This window comes from Zalophus californianus, chromosome 5 (genome assembly GCF_009762305.2).
Source record: "Zalophus californianus isolate mZalCal1 chromosome 5, mZalCal1.pri.v2, whole genome shotgun sequence".
In the NCBI taxonomy this organism is placed as follows: domain Eukaryota; kingdom Metazoa; phylum Chordata; class Mammalia; order Carnivora; family Otariidae; genus Zalophus; species Zalophus californianus.
This window is the reverse complement of record NC_045599.1, coordinates 61,570,393-61,593,416: the sequence shown is the minus strand read 5'-3', so window position 1 is coordinate 61,593,416 and position 23,024 is coordinate 61,570,393. Positions and strand designations below refer to the sequence as shown.

Sequence of the window (23,024 nt, the reverse complement as noted above, 5' to 3'; positions counted from 1 at the left end):
ACAAGTAGGAAAGAGAGCCTTCCAATAGCATGTGTCTGTGTTTTTCCTCCTTCAATAGTTTGAGTATTTTTAAAATTAATACTTTGCTAAGATGCTTTATATTTTTTTCAGAATACCTAACTACTGTTTAGGTCATGATGAATTTAAAATAGTTCTCTGTGAGTCAAAAATATATTTAGAATGGCTGATAAGAACTAATTATTAACTACCATTAGAATGACTCTCTTAGAAGTCTGCTTTATATCAATAAATACTGAAATTCATTAAAGGGTAACTTCATTTTTAATCCTACTTCTAATTATATTCATGTATAATAATGTAAAATTCCTGGTGCCAAGGAAAATAGAGTAAGATTGATTGAGCTACAAAACCTTTTAAATTAAGACTTCAAGCTGAGAGAGAGGGAGTTGAACTGGCATTCTGACATATCTACAGTGCCTGGCTGCTTGGCCTCACAAGTGCTACAGTGGACAAATCAGGAAGGTCTTTTTCTTTTCTTAAAATAGATAAATATTTATAAGGAGCACTAGCTGTGAAAATAGGTAAAACCTGCAAAAGGCCTGTTTTGATAAAAAGATTCATTGTATAATTCCATTAGAGCCATCTCTCTGGGAAGCACCTTTACAAGTCAGATGACCATGATTTTATATGTTATCTTAGGTATCTAAGAATTGATATTAGGTGAATTGTGCTTTGTGGTCACCAATAAAATTTCTAATTTTGTATTTAAGGAGCATATTCTAGTATCTAAGGATGATTATTACATGAAGATGGGATCATTCAGATTGCTTAACATCATCTTTCTAAAATTTCCACTAATGACCCATAACTTTGTACATCAGACAGATGTAAACAAAATTATATATGGGAAAATACTTTGGGTTTTTTTTTCAAGTTTTTATTTAAATTCCAGCTAGTTAACATATAGTGTAATATTAGTTTCAGGAATAGAATTTAGTGATTCATTACTTACATATAACACCCATGGCTCATCGCAAGTGCCCTCCTTAATACCCATCACTCATTTAGCCCATCCCCTCCCACCTATGGGAAGGTTCTTTGTAATTTATTCATAAAGCACTTTAAAATTTTTAAATAGATTCATAATGACAAATTAAATACGATCTTCTTATCTGTCCTCATATCAGATCTATTGTTATTCCTTCTGTGCTCATTTTCCCATTCCTATTTCCAGAGACAAGTTTTTCCATTACACTGTGCCCACTGCTGATAACATTCTCTTTCCTGGTGATGTATTGCTTATTCTTTAAGCATTAATTGACTACCTAATGTGTACTTTTGTGCCCTGGGTGTTAACTTGTGCACCATGGGGAGATATAAAAGACTTCTTTAAATACAAACATAATTTCTGTCCTAAGTGGTTAGGCAGGAGTTCCTTCACTCAGTAAACATTAATGCACCAAGGCATTATGCCAGGCTCTGAAAAGCCAAGGATAAACATGGTATGATCTCTGCCCTCAAGAAGCCCAGTATAACTGAGGAGACCAAAGACAAGAAGGAAATCTTTTACAAAGCCAAGTCCAAATATGTTTCAATTAGCATAAGAATTTTCCCCTGAAACATGTCATTTAACAATGTACTAGAAATGACTAGTTGTATCTGCCTTCAGATGAGGTCCTACGCAGCTCATTTCTGCACTGCCCCCTCTCCAGGTTCCTTGGTCCTGGGCTCCAACCAAGCTGCCTGGCTGAGGGTACCACTGGTGTGTCTTGCTTCTCCACTACACTGTGGTCATTTTGTCTCCAGTCAGCAGCAGCATGTATACCCTCTCCCCGTCTGCAGTTACTTCTCTCCCTCCCTCATTCCACTCATAGCCTAATTATTTCAGATTTTTACTCCATACTGTCCACATTATCACTAATTCCATTTTCCCCACCTTCTTCCTTTTCCAACACAAGACCAGCTATCCTAAGAAACTCTCCTCCCTTTTCTCTTGTTTCCTGGCTTCATTCCTTTTCATCCTGTTCTTTTTCTAGTCATTCTTATTTGTGAATCATAAGATAGTTGTGGCCATTTACTGCTTAACGGTTTTGTTCAAAATCCCTCTTAGGTCTCCAGCTAGTTCTCCAATTAAACCTGTATTTTATTAAGTGCCAGTATTGCATATTTTTTTTTAAATGTCTTACTCCGTTTTTTTAATTTTTTAAAATTTTTTTCTTCTTTTTCTTGCTCCATTTTTAATGTTGTTTACTAGTACTCCTTCTATTCTTTTTCTACTCTTTTTATTGTAAGTATACTCTATTTTATTCTTTTTATATGTAAGGTAATAAACAGTACTGAAATGAGAATCAGAGAGCCTGGTTCTACTACCTACAAATTGGAGCAATATATTACTTAATTTCTCTTAGGCTTAGTTTCCTTAGCTGTAAAAGAGAGCTTGTAGTTCATTCCCTGCCTTCTTCACAAAACCTTGAGAGTGAAGCATGAGCATATGCTAGGAGCTCAGAAACACTATACAGATGCTAAATATCTTCCTCCTCATTAGTTAGACTGTCTTTTGTGGGCAAGGCTAGGAACTCACACTGTCACCTGCATTTTGATAGAACTTGTTTCAGTAGCAAAATGAGCTTGAAACTCCAAATGAAGAGTTTTAAAGTTATTTCTTGCTCAGTTGAGGATTATCTAGTAAAACTCATATGTATCTTTCTCAAAATGCAGAATTCATCTGTAATTTAGAAGTCCAAATGTGAAATTCTTTTCCTTCCTTTTGCAACTGAGAAGCCACCCATTTAATCAATGGAACAAAAATATTTTCCCTTGGAGTTGTTTTAGGAGTTGGGGGTGGAGAAGAGCATATGGTTTATTTTCTTAAAGGAAATCATCTAAATAAATTCTGCAGTTCACATTAACATACTTAACATTTATATTTTTGAGTTTGAAAAAAACCGTATCAAAGAAGGCCAGATCTGATCATTCATGCTTAATAAATTATCGAAGTCTTTTCAACCTGAAGCTTTCTGACTCAAGTACTTTAGTTCCAATTAAAGATCCCACACCCATCACAGTGCAGCTAATCGACCGTTCTCAGTGTGGCCTGGGTTCTAGCTTACTTGTATCCTCTGGGAGAAACATGACTGGCATTTTGTTTTTTTGGGCACTGGCAGAGTCAAAATAACACTCTGTAAAACTTGTTATTGGTAGCCTCTGAGAAATCAATTCAAAATCCACCTCAAGAGGGCTTCAAATAATGTCAATATTGTTTTATTCCAATTATGGGCAGAGTAAAAATTTCTGCAAATGTGTACTTTTTTAATAGCAGTTTGAAAAAGTTTGGAATAATTTCTGAGGGTGGGTGGAAGAAGGAACAATAATTTAACTAATTAAAAGATGATATGGAAAAATACTTGCAAGATAAAATCAGAGAGCAGAGGGTCTAAGAGAATTAAATGTGTTAGCCAGAGGAAACTCTGTGTGTGTGTGTGTATGAGTGTGAGTGTGTGTGCACGCACATGTGTATGCACACACAGATATGCTTATATGTAACATTCATGTATGCGGCCATAGCTTAAGGGAAAAGCATTCCAGTTTGAAGGAAGGGTAATTAACATAAGAAAATCCCTTGAAGATGGGACTGGTATAACACTAACTATACTTTCATAAGCTAAATTCTTAAGAGTATAAGTAGGAAATACAGTACACATTAACTGAAGTAAGAAATGTAACCAAAATGCCTAATGTAGCTAAAAGTGATCTTTACTTGGATTCTTTTGTACTCCCTATTCCCTAATTGTGTGCTCAAGCTATTGGAGCACCTTTTTGACTGATCTAAGCCCTTTTAGTGTAGCCTTGATCTAAGCCCTTTATTCTTGCCTTGATGATGAAATCTGCTAGAAACTCCACACACAAACATAGCTACAGCCAAATGTAACATACACACGGTTCATTGCCACCCACGCTCATAACCTGTTCTGGGCTGGTGTTTGGAACCACTGTCTTAGCTGTTCCTTAGACACCAGTACTAAGGATGTCTTTAGCCTGTATCTTCATCAGGTCACTCATCGATCATGGACAGCACAATTTCCAAAAGACTCCCCATTGAGAAACTTCTGCTTTCACATTTTGCAGAGTCCTACCATTTGAAGATTTTCAAATATGCTCACTGAGCTGGATAAGAATAAAATTCAGAGACCTGATACTACCTGTTTTATATGTTGAATGTGTCCTTTTATCTTCCTATCCATGTTCTTATATATCTTCCTCTCACCCCCAAAGAAGTCTGTACTGCTGAGCCACCACGCCGTGAACAGATTGCATGGAAAACAGAAATAATAAAAGAGCTGTTTTAGAAGTATTTAAATAATAATGCAGTGTTACTTTCAAATTTTGAGTATTTTGAAATCCACATTTTGAGTCAGAAATTAGATTTGAAGTTAGCTACACTTTCAAAATTGTAAATTAAGAAATGATTCATGGAACAGTGCAAGCAGAGACCACAAGCACCCCAAATCCATCACAGATGTGCTGCCCATCTCAGGGCACGTTTGTTATACAGAAATGAGGAAGCTTCCAAGTGTATCCTTAAATACCCTCATATATATATTAGATATTATAGATAATAATATGTTAGATTATTCCAGTTTCTTCATTATGTGTAAAATGACAAACACTTCACCAAAAAGATTTTGGCTAAATATTACCACATTTTTATGAATTTAGTTTTCCTTTTGAACTAAATCAGCATTAGCATTCCTGTTTCCAAAGCACAGTTGATTATTTAATTAATAACTTTAATAATTAAGGAGCTATAAAATAATATACTTAGTTAAATTTTACTTAAAATTTTTTTTAAGGAAATGAAGTTATCCATGTTCATTTGAAAGTACAGTTCCTTTTCTGTGTACTTGGGAAACTAACATTTTCAGAGAAAAATTTATCCAAAAAAAGAATCCTCCTTATGTTATTAACTGTGGTTCTCCAGCCCAAGTGGTTCATTGGCAAATCGAGCTCCTGTGGACTTCAGAGGATCCTTGTTCTCAGATCTTCCCTATGGGGTGCACAGCAGGACAAGATATAAGCTGTATTTCCACCTGTCTCTGCTTTACAGTTTCACCATATTCTAAAACAGCACATATTCTTCTGGGAATAACTCATTCATGAAACTTTAATTTTTATGACATAACTTTTAGTTAAGTCAAAATCTTCAGAGCATTTTTCTTTTAAAAATCTAGAACTTATTCAAAAAGAGAATATAAAATAGAAATGGCTCAGAAAAAAACCTAAAATCTTTCTTCCACTTGAAATAACAAATAAAAATTTTTAACCTTGAGGTTTATTTTTACAAGTCAATAAATTAGACCTGGAAAAAGTCCCTCAGTCACAATATCGTGTGAACATGCTTTGTATGGCAATGCCATTCTGTATTTCCTGTTGATGGGGAGTAGCAGATGACCTCCCACAGCTAAAATTTTACCGTAATAACAAGACTAGCAAATTTAAGTAGAATGTGAAGCCCAATATGCAGTAACTTAGTGTTTGATTAGGTTGCTAATATCAGCCATTTTATCTTAAAGTTGCCAAGTAAATCAACCCTTAAACTAATGATAGGAAAAGATTCTAAAGCAATTTGCTTTGAGCCTTCTCTTCTTCTACAAGTGCATATTGAATTCTCAAGTCCGAAGGTAGTTCTCCTGTTCTTAACTATAGTTGTTAACCATCTTCTTTTTTTCCTATGGTTCATATTAAAAAAATAGTTGAAATAGTGTTACTATGTAAACAACATGTCGCATTAAGGGGAAATGTTTTGAAACAGTGACCTTTTGAAGTTTGATTAGTAAAACTACCAAGGCAGGTCATTGTCTCATCATGCCTGATCAGTGGGTAGGCTCTCTTCATCATGCCCCTGCTGGGAATGTTTTTTAAACTCTGTGCAGTTCTAGGAACTCTGTAAGCTGAGGGTGGGAAATTGAATAAATATTGATTCTGAGACTAAGAAAACAGTTGTGCTTGGTTATTTGGGGTTTTTTGTTTGTTTTTTAATTTCCATTTGGGAAAGCATTAGTACTTGTCAAGGTGTAAAGAATGAACTAGAATACACAGTAGAAGTCTAAGATTAGAATTATAAGTCTGCTTTGTCCTTAGAGATGCTGCTATAGATTCCATTTTTGAAACAGTACAATGCAAGAGGGAAATTAAAATCTTCAACAATGCCTTGTTTTTTAAATCTTGTTTACAGAATTCTCCCAATAATATGAGCCTGAGTAATCAACCGGGCACTCCAAGGGATGATGGCGAAATGGGGGGAAATTTCTTAAATCCTTTTCAGAGTGAGAGTGTAAGTATTCCCTTGCCTACATTGTTATATCCAAAATTTATTTCTTTTCTATTAGAATATATTCATAAAGCAGTTATTACGACTGTTTATCTAGAGCTCAATACGTTGATCTTCTAAAAGTTAGAAAATTAAGTGGAATTTCTTTGGAAATTTTTTTAAAAATTAACTTTTTCTTTTTTGCTCCTATTCTATGTACATAGTTACAAAAACAAAAATTGTAATACTAATTTTCTCATAGAGAAGATCCACTATAAAGGAACATACTGAAAACAGGTTGCATATTTGATAGTTTTTACAAGTTTTCACATTACTAAAATGTGTTGACTCATGGCAAAACCAGGTCTGTTCTCAGCACTATCCTTAAGACTCAGAATCTTCTCCATAAAATGTCTGTACTTCATGCACTAGACCTTACTGGACTGAAGGCTGGTCTATTAACCTGTTATTTACTTTTAACCTGGGGTGGATAGCAGAATCAGTTTTTGAGTATGATTATGGTGTTAAGCAAAGGCATTATCTCTCCATATTTCCACAAAAGTAGACAGAAGTAAAAAGAGAAGCAATAAAATTCATTCGCTTATTTAACAATTACTGAGCACTTAACCACAGGCCAAAGCAATAGGTGACACACTGGAGAGACCAAAAAGACAATATGGTATCTTTTCTCAAGGAGTTATTACATAATACAGTGATTTTTTTTAACCTAATATTTTACATTAGAAACACCTATAGACTTTTTTTTAAATACAATTGCCCAGAACTCTCCCTAGACCTAATGAATCAGAATTTCTAGCAGTGGGACTGATCATACCTGAAAATGAAAAAACTTTGTTAGTGATGTTCATGAACATGCTCTGCTAAGAATTACTGAATTCAAACATAACATAAAGGATTTCAAAATCCAAACTTATTTCATCTTCATTGGATCAGTGCTCCCACATACGGATTGCTATCATTAAAATCAGAGGTGGGGGCGCCTGGGTGGCTCAGTCTTTAAGTGTCTGCCTTCAGCTCAGGTCATGATCCCAGGGTCCTGGGATCGAGCCCCACGTTGGGCTCCCTGCGTTGGGCTCCCTGCATCGGGCTCCCTGCTCAGCAGGAAGCCTGCTTCTCCCTCTTCCTCTCCCACTCCCCCTGCTTGTGTTCCCTCTCTCGCTGTGTCTCTCTCTGTCCAATAAATAAATAAAATCTTAAAAAAATAATAAAATCAGAGGAGAAAACTTCCCTCATTTTGCCTAACTCAACCTTTACCAGAGATGATACCATAAGAATTTGAAGCATGGCTAGTAACATATCTGCTTTTGCATGGAATGGCTGCTTCAAACCTAAGATTGCGTGTTCTGTGGATTCTTTCACTTCTAACAAGCATCAGCCTCACGCCTCTGCATGGGATAAGACTTCCCCTGTTTTTAGACATTACCTCTGTTAAAACTAGAAATAAAGTTATATTGATCTTTGTTTTATTTGTAGTATATATATGATTCGTGAGGAAAAAGAAGGTATACATAAAAATTCATATGAAAAAAATCAAAAGATGAGCCCATCAGTCATGATGAAATAGGAAAAACATGAGAAACCACGTAGTTTGTCATAATGCTTAGGATTATAGGAATTCTTTTTTAGATAATTTAGTTTGCTTCAAGACTATGGACAAATTAGTTCATTTTAATTAGTTAATGTTCACTCTAATTAGAAATATTTATTTCCTTTTCTGCTAATTCAGCAATAAAATGGTATCATTCAGTGTGGTGTATAATAATTCAGTTCAATTCAACATTTCTTGAGCCTCTTATATGCAACGTGCTTGGTTAAGGGCAAAGTATTCTGAGATAAATATAACACATCCCTGACCTCAACGAATGCAATCTGATGGGAAGAACGTGGTTACAAAACCAATTAAACCATATGTCAGATTAGTAGGTGCTATAATAGATATAAACCGGGCTTTTTAAAAAGTATAGAGGAAATTATTAATCTAGGATTGGAGAAGAAAACTTTTTTAAAAAGGTCCCACGTGACTTTAGTTTTAGGGACAGGGACAAGAGGACCTCTCCCCTCTCCTTTCCCAGATTTGTCACTGGGGACTGCTGCCTTGTTTATCCGTCAGCGGAGGGCTGCGTCTTTCGAATCGGCATCAGAAAGCTTTTTTGTGGGGGATCAAAGAATCAGATGCAACAGGACCTGAAACACTCCTTTGCCCAGGAGAAACACAAGCCTCACCCTTTAAGCCTAACTGGACTGTGCACATGCAGAACTGCGGATCCTTTTGTGAACGCCCGAGGAGCTGGAGCAGGGCTCCTCCCATCCCTGACTCCTGGCCCAGCCGCGATCTCCCGGAAGCCAGGAAGAAGGTAAAGGGCCAGACTCCTGTACAGAGTTAGCGGAAAACAAAAGCTCCCTCCCTATCTCTTCCCTCCCTCTGTCCTGTCCCCACCCGAAAAGTCCCCAAAGGAAAAATAACTGGATGGTGATTGAGGAACTCTACCACCACCTAGAGACGGTGCAGCCTTGGAAGCAGGTCCACACTGGCTGCTTCACTCTTTTGTCTGCCCGATGAGGGCTCTGCTCAGCTATGAATGATGTAATTGTTATCCATGGCTTCCTGCATCACATCAGCCCGCATTTTGTTGAGACCTTTTTAAAAGATGGAGAAATGAAGAACAGAGAGAAAGGAAGACTAAAGACATTCCCTGCTGACGAATGTAAGGCTTTAAAGGAGTAAATAGGCTAGGTATCCGTAAGTGAGCTTTCCTATAATCAAGGAAAAATAGAACTGTTTAACGAATTTAAAAAGAAAACATCTTTGAATGAATGAACATGTACATTCTAGTGTTTTTTTCTAAATGTATGTAACTCTGAAAAGCACATACTTTTGAGTAGTCTGCCCTTTGAGGGTTTGTTGGTCATATCTTGAAGTTTAACCACAGAAGGAGGCCTGAGGAGGGAGCGAACATCTCCTGAGTGCTTTTTATGTGCCGGCCACTATCTAGTCCCTTCACACATGCTACTTCATTTAACTAATATTTATAGAAACAAAATATCCAACCCAAAGTCATAAACCTTGCAGCGCCAACATGCTGCACACAGAAAAATGTGAATCAGATGTTTCACTACTCAGCCTTTTTTGGGGAATCATAAACAAGACCTTTATTTCAAGAAACAAACATGCCCCCTAGTGTTCAAATTCAGTAAAATGTTTGTTTTTGAAAATCAAGAATACAAAAAGGCTTCTTTCAGAAAGTAGTTTTTCATGTGTCTGCAGTAAAGAAAGCAGTTAGTCCTGTTTCTGGAATTAATCTAACAGAATATTTTCTCCATGGCATTGAACTATACTCAACTGAGTAGAAGTGGTATTAAAAATCATGGTATCTAATAGGAATTCTAAACAAGGTGATAGGTCACCTTCTATTACCCTCACTCCCTTTTGTCATTTTCTATTATACACAAATTTTCTTTTACCCAGTCACATAAACACTAAATTTATTTTGCTTTACTTTAGTTCAGAGTAGCTGCACTATTCTTTATTTATCTCTCATGAAGAAAAAATATAGAGAGATGCTTAGCAATAGAAATGCAGTGAGATCTGAAGTGTTCTTGAAGTGTAGAAACAAGAGCTTATGCACATTGTGCAAAGGCTTAATGGATCTCTGCGGTGGGTTCCATGGTACATGAACTGTGTACAATAAGGGAAAAATCACAAATTCTCTAGTTTATACCGTTTCACAATATATTTTACATAAAAAGGCAAAATAAGTTAGTACATGTTTGAAATTATACCTTTAGGGTTTTGTTTTTGCTAAACCAAACAGTTAATGACCTTGTAAGAGCTGTTATATCATCTCATTAAGGAGAACCAGACTCACAGAATAGTTGGGAAACGGGGCAGCCTGGTATCGCAGCATTGGGCACAAACATCACAATACGTCATCCCGTCTGGATGCAGCAGCACAATGGCAACACTGCCGTGTGGTCTCAGGCCACTGCCCCGGAAATAGTTTATGTCTCTGAATAGGAGATGCCGTTTAACACCTACTCTTCCTTTACTTTAGGAAAAATGTTGAAGAATAGTAATCAATAATGGAATTCCTTTTTGCTTGTACATTCTGTGAGTTTCCTAGAAATTTTGTGCTTTTCCCCTTATTTTACGTAGATGAAGACATTTCAGTAAAGGGAGCAGCCCCTGAGGAGTTTACAACCTCAGCGGTGCAAGTAGCACATTGCCCATATAGATGCTCACACATTATACACACACATTACACACACATAGATGCTCACACATTACACACACATTGCACACACATAGATGCTCACACATTACACAACATAGATGCTCACACATCACACACACATAGATGCTCACATGTCACACACACACACATAGATGCTCACACATTGCACACACATTGCACACACAGATGCTCACACATTGCACACACATTGCACACACATAGATGCTCACACATTACACACACATTACACACATAGATGCTCACACATTACACACACATATAGATGCTCACATCACACACACACATTGCACACATATAGATGCTCACACATTACACACACACATTACACACATAGATGCTCACACATTACACACACACATTACACACATACAGAGGTTCATACATTACACGTATACTGTACCTAATACACTTAGAGCATCGCCTTACAGTTACTTATACTTCCAAAAATTCAATTATATTAGATGCTTGCTAATTTTTCTGAGCTGTATTGCTTGGAGCAGATGCTTCTATCCTTTCTGACTGAATCTGGCCCTTACTTTTTAAAATCTCAGTTATTCAGGGTGTGTATTAAGTGAGATGGTCACTAGAGTTAATTCTGACTTATCCTGAAATTTTTTTTTCCAGAAACTTCCTTTGAAGTCCTTTCTGAAATGCATCAGTATCTTTTACTCTTTTTAGATAATTGGCCCCATATACCCATAAAATCTTTTTCTTAAAACAATGATTGATGATCTAGCTCTGCTATTTAAATTTAAACTAATTAAAATTAAATACAGCTAAATTTTCAGTTCCTAACTTACACTAGCTACATTTTAAGAGTCCAGTAGCCATGTGTGGCTAATGACTGTTCTGTTGAACAGCACAGAATAGAACATATCCATCATCACACAAAGTTCTATTGAACAACTGATTGGATCACCATTCTTATTTAAGTAACAGTAGCTATAGAAATCCTAAATTAAACTTTTCTTTGCCCACTTTGCCATATTCTTTAATTTTTTTTCTACTTTTAATAAAACCTTTGTATCCATGTATTTTCTTTTTGTTTATTCTTACCCTAAAGGTCAAATATCAAAATATAATTCTGTTTAGTCAAAGGCTGTAGCTTGCTGTTACTATCTATAATGGGAGATTTGCATGGTATCATCTGATGAAATGAGGGGCTATCCTCCTGGCACGGGGGGTGGGGTGGGGGCTCATTTCATCAGTTTTTGTCTGATTGCTTTGGGTTTTAGGTTTTGCTTTGCTCTGCTCTGCTTTCTTGCTGCCACTCTGAAGGGTAAAGGCGGAAAGGTTTTTCCATCAAACCGAATCTCCTTCTCCCCTCTGGAAGTCTCCCCTTTTTATCACCCTACTCACTGTAATCCAACATTAGAGTCAGTAACATATATAATGTAGCTTCCCTATACTGAAAGGAAATTTGAGGCTATTAAGTGATTAACAAGTAGATTTTCTGTGATTTGACCTGCATTTAAAGGATTAATAATCATCCCCCAAGGGTCCACTGACCCATTTTTCAGGCCTCCCCATCCACTTTTACTTAGGATCAATGTGGGGTTTGGGTTTGAGCCCTAGATTTACCCCTAGTAACTTTCTGTCCAGACTTCTGTCAGCTGAGCGGTTGTGACCCTATGCTCTTCCTCAGGGCATCTTGCTATCCCTGTAAAATGCTCAGTATACACCTTATACCTCCTTTCTGGTTCCTGTAGTAGTAACTCAGCTCATCTAGAACTCACTTCATTCTGTTCTGCCTGCTCTCTTTTTAAAGTTCACGCTCCACTTCCCAGGATCATCACTTTTCCTGTTGAAGGCCCTGCTGTCTGAGACCAGGCCTCTTGAATTCACCTGCCTCTTTCCATGAAGCATGATCGTTATTAACATTTTTTTAAAGATTTATTTATTTTAGAGAAAGAGAGAGTCGGGGAGAGGGGCAGAGGGAGAGAGACAAGCAGACTGCCCACTGAGCGAGGAGCCCAGCGACTAGGGCTGGACCCCACAATCCAAGAGATTACAACTTGAGCTGAAATCACTAGTCCAACAGTCAACAAACTGAGCCACCCAGGTGCCCCTATTATTAACATGTTTAAAGGAATCCCCTTTTGCCCTGGTCCTCACCAGGTCCTCACCAAATATTTTTAACAAAATATTTAAAATATTTAAAGGTTTACATTTACATTTTCACCTAGAAACCCTCTTCATCGGGAGACCGTTACCATTTGGGAGTGGATACCCCTCCACACCTCAGACAGTCTAGAACTGTGCTGTCCAAAATGGTGCCCACCAGCTATATGGGGATATTTAAATTTAAATAAATAACATTAAAATTACAGTTCCTCAGTCACACTAGCCCATTTCGTGTGTTCAGTGGCCACATGTGGCTAGTGGCTTCCATGTTGAACAGCACAGATTATAGAACCTGTCCATGATTGAAAAAGTTCGTTCAGACAGTGTTGCTCTAGAACTTTTCTGTCACAATCTATTCTTCGGGAATAATTATCACAAAAATTGCTTTTTGTTCCTCTTAATAATTTTTGAGACCCCTTTTCCAAATTTCTGAAAGCCTCACCTTTTACCAGTTGTTAGCCTCATCAAACTGACAAGTAATGTGTAACAACAGCACCCCCTGTTCCCACACTAAAAATATTGTGTATTGAAATTGGAGCCAGAAGACAAGTGTATCCTAAAGTATAATCAGATTCTTAAGCATTCTAAATGCTTTATGTTTTTTATTTTGTTTTATTTCCCTCACACTATTAATTAAACACTTGCTGAACACTTTCTGTATATTCAAGAAATACATGGTTTTAAGGATTTTATATTTAATCTTCCCCAAGTCCCTTTAAGATAAAGGCTATTATTAAACCCATTTTACAGGTGAGTAAACTGAAACGCAGAGAGGTTAGGTAACCTTCCAAGTTTACATAGCCAGTAGGTAATGAGACTGTCCCTCATGCTTGTTTCATTGTAGATTGGATTTACCCAAAATGTTACAAATGCCCATAAAACATGAATCTGGCTAGAGGGAAAAGACTGAGGGACTGGGTAATTATCAACCACCTAAGTGCAGGGAGATGGGACTGGTCGCTTTCCAGAGGAAATATTAAAAATTTCAGGACTTAGTCAATTCTATATAAATTTACTCTTTTTATAGCTTCTTATTTTTATGTTACATGAGGGTAAAAATCTTGAACATAAAAGATTTTAAGACATTAAAATTCATAGTTACTACTGTTTACCGAGAAGAACATTAGTGGCCTGTAAAAGAATTGTTGTTAAAATATGGATTCTTTTTTCTTTCTAGTACTCCCCTAGCATGACAATGAGTGTGTGATCCATTACCAAGTCTCCTCATGAAAACCACAGTGAGTCAGCCCTTCACAGAACTACTACGGAAGAAAATTATTCATCACAGTGTACAGTTAAACAAAGGAATCTCAGTCACACCAAACCAACCTTTTTATTTCCTGCTCTCTCCCCTATTTTTTGAAGAAAGCGGGTCCAAACGTGATTCAAACAACTGTACAGAGTGGCATATTAGAATTGCCCTAAACTGAACTGCAAATAATTATCTGTGTATGTATATGTGTGGGAAAGAGAATGTATTGTATATGTGTATGTTATATGGACATATGCACATACATACATTTACCCACAGGACATTGTAAAATATTATTACATGACATCTTAAGTAGAAATAAGTAGGGACTTTTATTCCATCCTTTTTTTCACGTTTACATTTTAATTATTAAAAGTTGCTCCTGCCCCTCCCTGAACTATTTTGTGCTGTGTATATCACTGCTTTATATAAGTTATTTTTTAAGGTGAACTCAGATGTTATGGTTTTGTAAATGTCTGCAATCATGGATAGGAATAAAATTGCTTATTTGAGAGCTTTCATTAAATTGCGTCTGATGCAAGTTCTCCTGTGAATCATAAAGTGTACTGTCTCAAAAAAAAAAAAGTGTGCCCTCATCCTATGTCAAATCAAACAACTTCTCAGTTACCTTTAGTGAGAAGTATTTTTGTACTTTTTATTTAGGAAAAATACTTCAACGAGGGCCTAACACAGTATATTTCTGCAATAACTGCTTTAGATGGAATTCTTGACTTGTCTTTGATGATACAGAAAATCATTAATTAGCCCCAACTGCTTAGACCATAGCAATAAAATGACAGGGGTCGTCATATTTTTAGAAACATATTTTCTCTTTAACATGATAAAGCCCAGAAGTGCTTGAATTTGTCACTTCTCACCAGGAATAGTAGAGCTAAATTTTTAATAACATGCTAATGGAAAATGGTATCTGATTTTTACTCAGACTTCTTGTGAACGTTTCCACATAGACATTGCAAAGAAGATACATTCCACTGACTGAGACTTTGAGCAGAAGGGGAAAAGAAGTTTTTCCTGGACCGGAGGGGCTTTGAAGGGCTGCTTTTCTGTCCACGTAGCTTGCTTACTAGCCGCAGAACTGACTGGTAACAGCCCCATCTGTGCATACCTCTCATTGGCAGCACAGCGCCTGCTCTGTTCCCAGGATCTAGGACTTTTATTTAGAGGGAAATCATTTATAGTAACTATATTCATCTGGCCATTGACTTCAGCAGGCTAAATCTACGTTGTGTAATTGTTCAGAAAAGAATGTGTCTATGTTAAAAATTAAAGAAAAAAAGAACACTTTCCTTACTAAAACAAGTTGTTCGATGGCACTTTCCAGATCTTTTGGGGGTTTTGTGTTTAATCTTACGTACAAACACCGAAATCATCATAGAAAAGTGTGAAGACTTTAATTTTGCACTCCAAAAGACAAGTTGGTGGTCCTTTGTTAAAATTGTGATACAAATAGCCACTGGTAAACATCAACTATATCTCAAACTCCATAGAATCTGAAAAAGCATTGTTTAATCTCAGGTAAGAGGAATCCTTCTTCCTTTAGGCTGATGGCTTCTAAAGTGAAAATTTAGCCGTATATTTGCTAGTTCCTGGTCCCAGATGACTTATTTCTCTCAAATTTGTAATGATCTACCCCTTCTGAAAGTAAAGATTTGGCCTGTGCATGACAGGGATGCTGGGCAGAACTGTTGAAGGGGGGAAAAGAAGCTGAATTAAATGTATGCTCCAGATTTAAACTCTAACCAAATGAGTGACCATTCATCCTACAGTGTGCGCGGACCTAGGACTGCACACTGGAGAACAGATTCAAGCTTTCAAGCTGCAGAGAACTTTCATGAAAAAGTCAAATTAAAAGGTCTTTAACTCAAGCCAAGGTAATCTGAAGATGACACTTTGGATAGACATGTGAATTTACCAAAAATAATTTTAATTTTCACTTTTTTCTGATCATTGTGTGAACACTTTCAACCCTGTGATTATTAAGTTTAATCTTATGATGCTAGAAATTTCAAATGTTTTTTGTCTATTCACTCCATTGCTATTGATCTTAAATTTCTTTTATTTGCCTTCTAAGAAGGTATTGTTTCTTATTATCATGAACAATCATGACCCCACTTTTACTTGCCATTATTTTAGGGGTAATATTAGAGTATAAATGGCAATATGGGTCCCATTATTCCTAGTCTACTTGGTAAAAAAAAAAAAGTAAAATTCGATTTTTTCAATGTATAGCAATCAACTCATCATAAGTATTTATTTCTTCTCTCTTGCAATCCAGATTATAAATGGCTATTTCAAATTTTTTTAAATTCCCGAAATAGTTGAAAATTTATTTTGAAGAGAAAGTTCTATTTAAGAAAACCATAAAATAAGAATATTGAATTTTAATGTCAAATAACTTTCTCGTGCACCACGTGGAGGATAGTATATCTGCATAGTAATTTTTTTATAGGTTTTGAATCATTTAAACTTTATCCTTTTCTCTTGCGTTTTCCATCTCTATCTATGCATTTATATTGGTCTTGATATATACTACCTGTTCCTGCGTTATTTTTACATATTTCAACTCACAGGAATAGTATCAGCAATTCTTGCCCACACTGAATACATAAAATACACATATGAAATGTGAAAATGTGTAACAAGTGAAAACATTAATTTTCATTACTCTGCTTTGCATTCTGCTGGACTCACTACAGTTGAAAATATATGCCAAATTGTTTCTAAAGTCTAGCTGTCTTATAACAAAGTTTCCCATGGGAACAAAGGCTATAAAGTGCCATTGACCTGGTAATACCCACACATTTGACGGATGAATCCTAGTGCTCTGTTACAACTGCTCCAGGTTGGACTCAGTTGCTGATGTATAGGAACTGTGCAGCTAGGAAGCTGAAGATAAGATTTCTCTGTTACCCAAAAGATTAACAAATCAATTCTGCTCCCTGAGCCATGCAAAGTGCCCAAAACACCCTTTTCCTTCCAGAAATAGAATAAAGAAATCTTCCATTTCTACTTTTTATGATGCTCTAAGATAGCTGAATTCTGTTGCATTTCATAGGATCATTCAGTTAGCATTCCTCCTGTAGCTTAAAAAACAGCAAACAAAATAAATTTCAGCTTGGGACATGAGGAAGCCCTACCTCTACCCACACCTTTTCTTCATATTATTCTGGGCATCTGCAGCAAAGCATTCAAAACTGCTCCCTCGGCAGAGAATTTTACACAGTCCTTAATACTGTGAAGTCTTGATTGGCTTCTTCCATGTCTTCCTCTGTACCTCCCTCCCAATCCCTGCATCATCCAGGAGAAGTAAGATACAGACATTTTTACCTTCTCAGCCCCTAAACTTTTCTTTCTCATACAGTATATAGTTTTCCCAGGAGAAGTAATTGCACTTTCCATTTCTTGATTATCACTGTGAATTAGAAGCAATGCCACAAATCATAGCTACTTGACTTTGGAAAGCATTGTAGTATTTTAACACTGGTTTTGCCTTCATTTTTATGTTTTATATACCACAATGCTCTATTCTTGAAAATACTAATTGATAGAAGTAGTGCATGAGTGTATAGTATGGGAGGGAGAAGGTCAATATGGGGGTGGGGGAGAGTTGCCACATATTCTCCAAAAGGTAAATTGGTCTTTTAAAAAAAAAAAAAAAACCCTCTCCTGGTGGTGTAAATTTCTTGTTTGCAATGAGGAGCAGGAGTCTGTGTTTGCTTAAAACAGTCGTACCCAGTTGTAAGCAGTGTAAGAGGCTCCCTGCGTCTTCAAAGCGTAATTTGAGAAATACCAGACAAGTCTAAGAAACAGTGGTGACCCACTATTAATATACTTCTGTTTTGCATACTCAACTTGTGTGAGCACGTGCACATGCGTATATTGGGGGTGGTGATAGGAGGTTTGCTCACAAAACACTCCCACTATGACTTACATTATTTTATACCACAACCGGTAATGATTAAACGTAATTCTTTCCTTTGACTGTTTTTTATTTCATTGGTAAAGTAGCTGATAATATTGATTTGGGATGAAAAGAGAGTAATACAAGACATAAGCAGATGGAATCTCCTGTGCCCAGCTTTAACAATACCCATGTTAGCTTGTCCACCTCAGACCTTCTTAGGAAGGCACTGCATCTGAAGGTAAGAGCATAAATGATCTTTTATTCCTTGGTTACTTCACTGCCGTATGATTATAGTTTTTTTAATGTAGATACTTGTTTACAAGAAATTGAATTGACATTCTTCATTTATTTCACCAAAAGCATCAGCTTTACCTATGGAACTTGTAAATCAGACTTTTGAAAGAAATGACCTACAGATGAAAAACACCTTAGACCATTTTAATTACTTTTCTAAACTATATTCTAAAGAGAAATTCTCAGTTGAATAGTCTCCTAAGGAAAATTTCCTCTGTTGAGTTTCCTTAACTTAATGTAACTTAATGTTACATTAATGTTAATTTAATATAATCGGTCTTCCTGAATAGAAGAAAAATAATTTCTGTAAGTAGTTTAATGTAAATATTTTTGCTGACTACATCCTTAAAAATGAAATACAGTATTACCTGTAGATACTAGAAATTTTAAAGTAGGACTAAATGTTTTCATGTATAGAATTACAGTTTGTCTCTTCTCCCTTTGTGGCTGTGGCTTTACTATCCTCAGGATAAACTGGACTTGTTTTGATTATCCCAGGCATTGAAATATTGTGGTCTGTTCCTAGAACTATTTAGCATTTCATTTTTTAAATGAAATGTGAAATTAGCATGAAAAAAGTATTAATATGCCTTTAAAAATGCTATCAAGGATTTATTTCTAATTAACATTAAAACTTTACCCCACTTTCTCTTTTGCATCATATGACCTCACTATATTGCCAAGGAAGTGAAATTTGGATTCCTCACAGTGTTCTCAGAACACAATACAAAAACGTTGTCAGCTAAATTTCCATCATGTCCTGGTAAAATTGCTCAGTAAAATGTAATTAACCATCTAGTTATTAGGAAGCAGTTCAAATAATCTGTCCAGTTTACATAATTTAAAAACAAATCTTTACATTTAGCAATACCTTAGAAATATTAATATAAACTACTCATTAAAATGTGTATATTACTTTCTACCAAAAACTATATGTTAGAGTGAATAAAAGACATGCTGTTGTTTCCAGTATGGAAAATGGAAAAGTCTTTATTCATAGAATTCTTTATTCATGAAAGCTGTGAGCTGATCGGATTGTTTAATTTACCTAATTGTGATTGTAAGAGCTTAATATGTTTTTTTCCCACGTGTTAAATTGTTACCTATAATGTCATCCTGGAAAAATAGAATTATTTGTAAGGTTTTTACAAATGAACAAATTATGTATAAATATAATTGGAATCTGGGATGATTCTTAGTGATCTACTATCCTTAATTCAACCATGGCCATCAGCTACCTGACACATTCTGTAAATTTAGCATGCACGTGTGTGCATGTGCATTGCGTGCATACATGGCCATTATTGCATTTATCTTCAAATGGATTTATCACTTAATGTCTTTGTACAAATACCTGGACTATTCATGTAATGGAAATGGAAGGTTGTCATAAAAAGGTACATAAATGTCCCTTAATTCAGCACCTATTTTCACACTTAATTTTAAAAATACAACTTTTCATTTACAGTTTCTACCCTTTTCATTTCTAGCCTCTGCTTTATTACTTATAGAAAAAGTAAGGAAATTATTCATCGGAAGCAAGCATAAGTGTTTCTGAATGACAAAATATAACTAATGTGGATTTGTGTATATGACTGAGGTAGATAGACATTATGCCTAACACAAAAAACAGGAGTCTATAGTATCAAAGAATTGATATGCATTAAGAAAAGGCTATATGTGGCTGGTTCTAGATAACTAAACCAAATACCAAAAATCGTTAATATGGTTATCAAATATCTGTTAATGGATAATAGTTTTATATTTTATTCCAAACAACATTATACATAATGTGGAAATCTGAAGCAATTATGCAGGTAATTTATGCAAAACTATGCTTCTCCTCAAGTGCATTTATCTTTTTGATGAATTGTACAGATGGTTGTCTCAGTTCACCATTGTCCAAAAAAAGATTCTGAAGTAGGTCCTGCATACTAGATAAATAAAAATTTAGGAGGAGGAAGATCTATAACTGAGATTAAAAATTCATCCTAGATATAAATTAAATATATAAATCTTTTTCTAATAAATTCTTTAATACTGGTTCCACAGTATTTAAGAGTATTTAAGTATTAAGTGTTTCTAGTATTCTGGTTTTGATCCAAACAAGGCTTTCTAGTTCAGCAATGCAGCACATTTGTACCTAGTGCTTAGAAAGGAAAATGCCATAAATTCCAATAGCCAGACACCTTCCTGAGCCAAAGTTTGCCTCAAGTAATTTGTCAGGCAATTGTAGCAAGCTGTCTGGATTTCTGGGAGATGGAGGGGTGGGTAGCAAGGCAACTGAATGGTCCCTTAATTTAAAACAAGTAGGAGTCCTATAACTAAGATAAGATTTAGCATAGATAAATAAAAGCCAGCAGAATCAGTTTAATTCCCCCTCAGCTCCTCTTGGTGAATGAGATAATAGTCTAAGAGTCCAGAATGAAGGAAAAAGGGTTAGAGTGTCTGCATACCTAGCCCCAAATAATATGTATCAAGTATCAAGTAAAAGTCATCAAGTATTTGTTCTCACAGCTCAATGTGTTCTTTTTTTATGTTCCAATAAAACTTTATTTACACAAGTAGGCATGTGATTCACCAGCTATAGGTTGCTGACTTATGCTATATAACAACAGTGTTATCACAACTAAAGTTAACAAAAATTCCCTAACATTACCTAACAACCAATCTATATTTAATTTTTGCAGTAGCCCCCAAATGCCCGTGTTGTATTTATCGGATTTGTTCCCACTTGTATTGAGAAATAATTAAAATACATCACTGTATAAGTATAAGGCATACAGCATGATGGTTTGACTTACGTATATTATGAAATGGTTACCAGAATAAGGTTCAGCTAACATACACATACAATAAAAAGAAAAGAAAGGGAAAAAAATTTTGTCCTTGTGATGAGAACACTTAATAACTTTCTTAATAACTTTCTTATTAACTCTTAATAACTTTCCTGCATAGTAGTATATAGCTGTGTTAGCCATAGTCCCCATGTTGTACATTACATCTCCAGTACTTATTTATCTTATAACTGGAAGTTTTTACCTTTTGACCACTTTCCTCCAATTTCCCCTTACCCCCACTCTCAACGTATTCTTAAAAGTAAAGAAACACTTTACACCAAAAGAGGCATAAAGATTTATAAAGAAATTCCAGAAGTTTTACTACCTACACAAATTGTCTGATGAGAAATAGGGCATCCCTTTATGGAAAGATCTAGAACCAACAGACATTGTACATATAAATGTTTAGCTGTCCTGGGGCGCCTGGGTGGCTCAGTCAGTTAGGCATCTGCCTTCGTTCGGCTCAGGTCATGATCCCAGGGTCCTGGGATCAAGCCCCGCATCAGGCTCCCTGCTCCATGAGAAGCCTGCTTCTCCCTCTCTCTCTGCCTGCCGCTCTGCCTACTTGTGTTCTCTCTCTCTGTCAAATAAATAAATAAAATCTTTGGGAAAAAAAATGTTTAGCTGTCCCATTCAGTTTGCAAAGCTTCCCTGGAAGTATGTGTTGGGCTCTGCTTGGCTATAGCTGCTCTTCTCAATGTACAGTGGTCTCAGATTTTCCTCAGAAGATTGTGTCTTTCCATCTTACAGCACATAACTCTTGATGGTAATAGGGAGGAACCTCTTGATGTCTAGTCATGTCACATGAAAAAAATTGCATTTAAATGTGCTTGCAATTTAATCTCAATTATTGCATATAATATATAAATTAGTATATGTTGTATAAAAGAACTCAGCATTGCTTATTTATGTAAATATTGTTTCAGAGAAAGAAATGCCTTAAGAATTGTAAAGTCAAATGTCTTATTCTCTATATAGTCTTTTGTGGTGCTCACTGTTTTGTCATCAAGTTAGTTATTCACTTGTGACTGAAGAGCTATTACACATACTAAATGGTCTCAAAATTGTTAGAACATATTGTTAATCATTGAAAGTGATATTAATTTTAATTTTGAGAACTCAGCATGCTATTACAACAAGCAGTTACTAGTCAAATTTTTATATATTTACTTCGTTAGTTGAGAAGTATTTACCTCAACATACTTTGTGATTCAATGAAAAAACCCAGAGAGCTAAACTTGTATCTATTAAAAAAGGAGAATCCAATTAACACATTAAAAAATATAGGGCATATATGAAAGTGTTAAATGAAAATAGAAGCATTAGCAATTGCAGGAGATCCATCTCACCATAAAAGTTCCCAGATTCAAAATCGAAGTGCTCACTGTAACAGTTACTAATAAGAAATTTATTGGACCAAATAAATAACCAAAGCAAAACCAACATTGGAGCCAAATCTAATTTACACCAAAGATAGATTTGTAAATCCATTGCCAGTGTGTCTAGGGATAATTACTCTACAAAATCAGACCATAACCAAATTCTCAATATTGACTCATCAGAGTTTAAAATTCAATCCATTTAGCAAAAATACCATGTGAAATCGAGGCAGTGCAATAATCTCAGGCTCTTTTCAAAAATAGTAATCTTGCTGAAAGATTTCTGGGTGCAAAATTACATGGTCCAGTAAAGCTCACTTTAGAATGTAAAGCATGCAAAGCCCAAATCTCTATAGAACTTGTATACCATGAGTATCTCTAAAATGAGCTTCTTAAATCATCTCAGAGGGGAAATGGTCCAGGGTGAACAGAGGTCTGGCAAGCTGTCTCTGATTACCTCACTTCCCAGATGATTTAAAACCTTGCTGTTTGAGAAGGTATTTGCTACCATATTTTCAAATGCTAGAAAGATTTGCATGCTTCTGTGTAGAAGAGAGTTACTGAACTGTGTATTTGCAAAAATGAATAACAGCAACAGTTTTTCCTTCAAGTAACCAGAAATATTGTGTTGTTTTGCTCTGGCAGTAGGCACTTCAGAAAACATGAAA

The 23,024-nt window shown here is 35.8% G+C and overlaps 1 protein-coding gene and 1 long non-coding RNA gene across 9 annotated transcripts in view; one reads left to right on the top strand and one right to left on the bottom strand.

Annotated features, from left to right (window-relative positions):
* The window catches only part of LOC113928719, a 63,949-nt gene that overhangs the window by 12,736 nt on the left and 28,189 nt on the right, over positions 1–23,024 (bottom strand). Inside the window, exon 2 of the long non-coding RNA XR_003521941.2 lies at positions 4,161–4,245. This is a non-coding gene — a long non-coding RNA (uncharacterized LOC113928719). The remainder of the gene's footprint in view (positions 1–4,160; positions 4,246–23,024) is intronic.
* SSBP2 (single stranded DNA binding protein 2) overlaps positions 1–23,024 on the top strand; it is a 296,491-nt gene that overhangs the window by 271,275 nt on the left and 2,192 nt on the right. For 5 of the 8 annotated variants that reach the window (XM_027604668.2, XM_027604669.2, XM_027604661.2 and 2 more), the window contains 2 exons: positions 6,194–6,292; positions 13,844–18,081. In XM_027604668.2, coding sequence (XP_027460469.1) covers positions 6,194–6,292; positions 13,844–13,873 — 129 coding nt within the window. In that variant the 3' untranslated portion in view covers positions 13,874–18,081. Of the gene's footprint in view, positions 1–6,193; positions 6,293–13,843; positions 21,450–23,024 lie in introns of those variants that run through there. The other 3 variants (XM_027604662.2, XM_027604663.2, XM_027604664.2) reach the window with 3 other exon arrangements.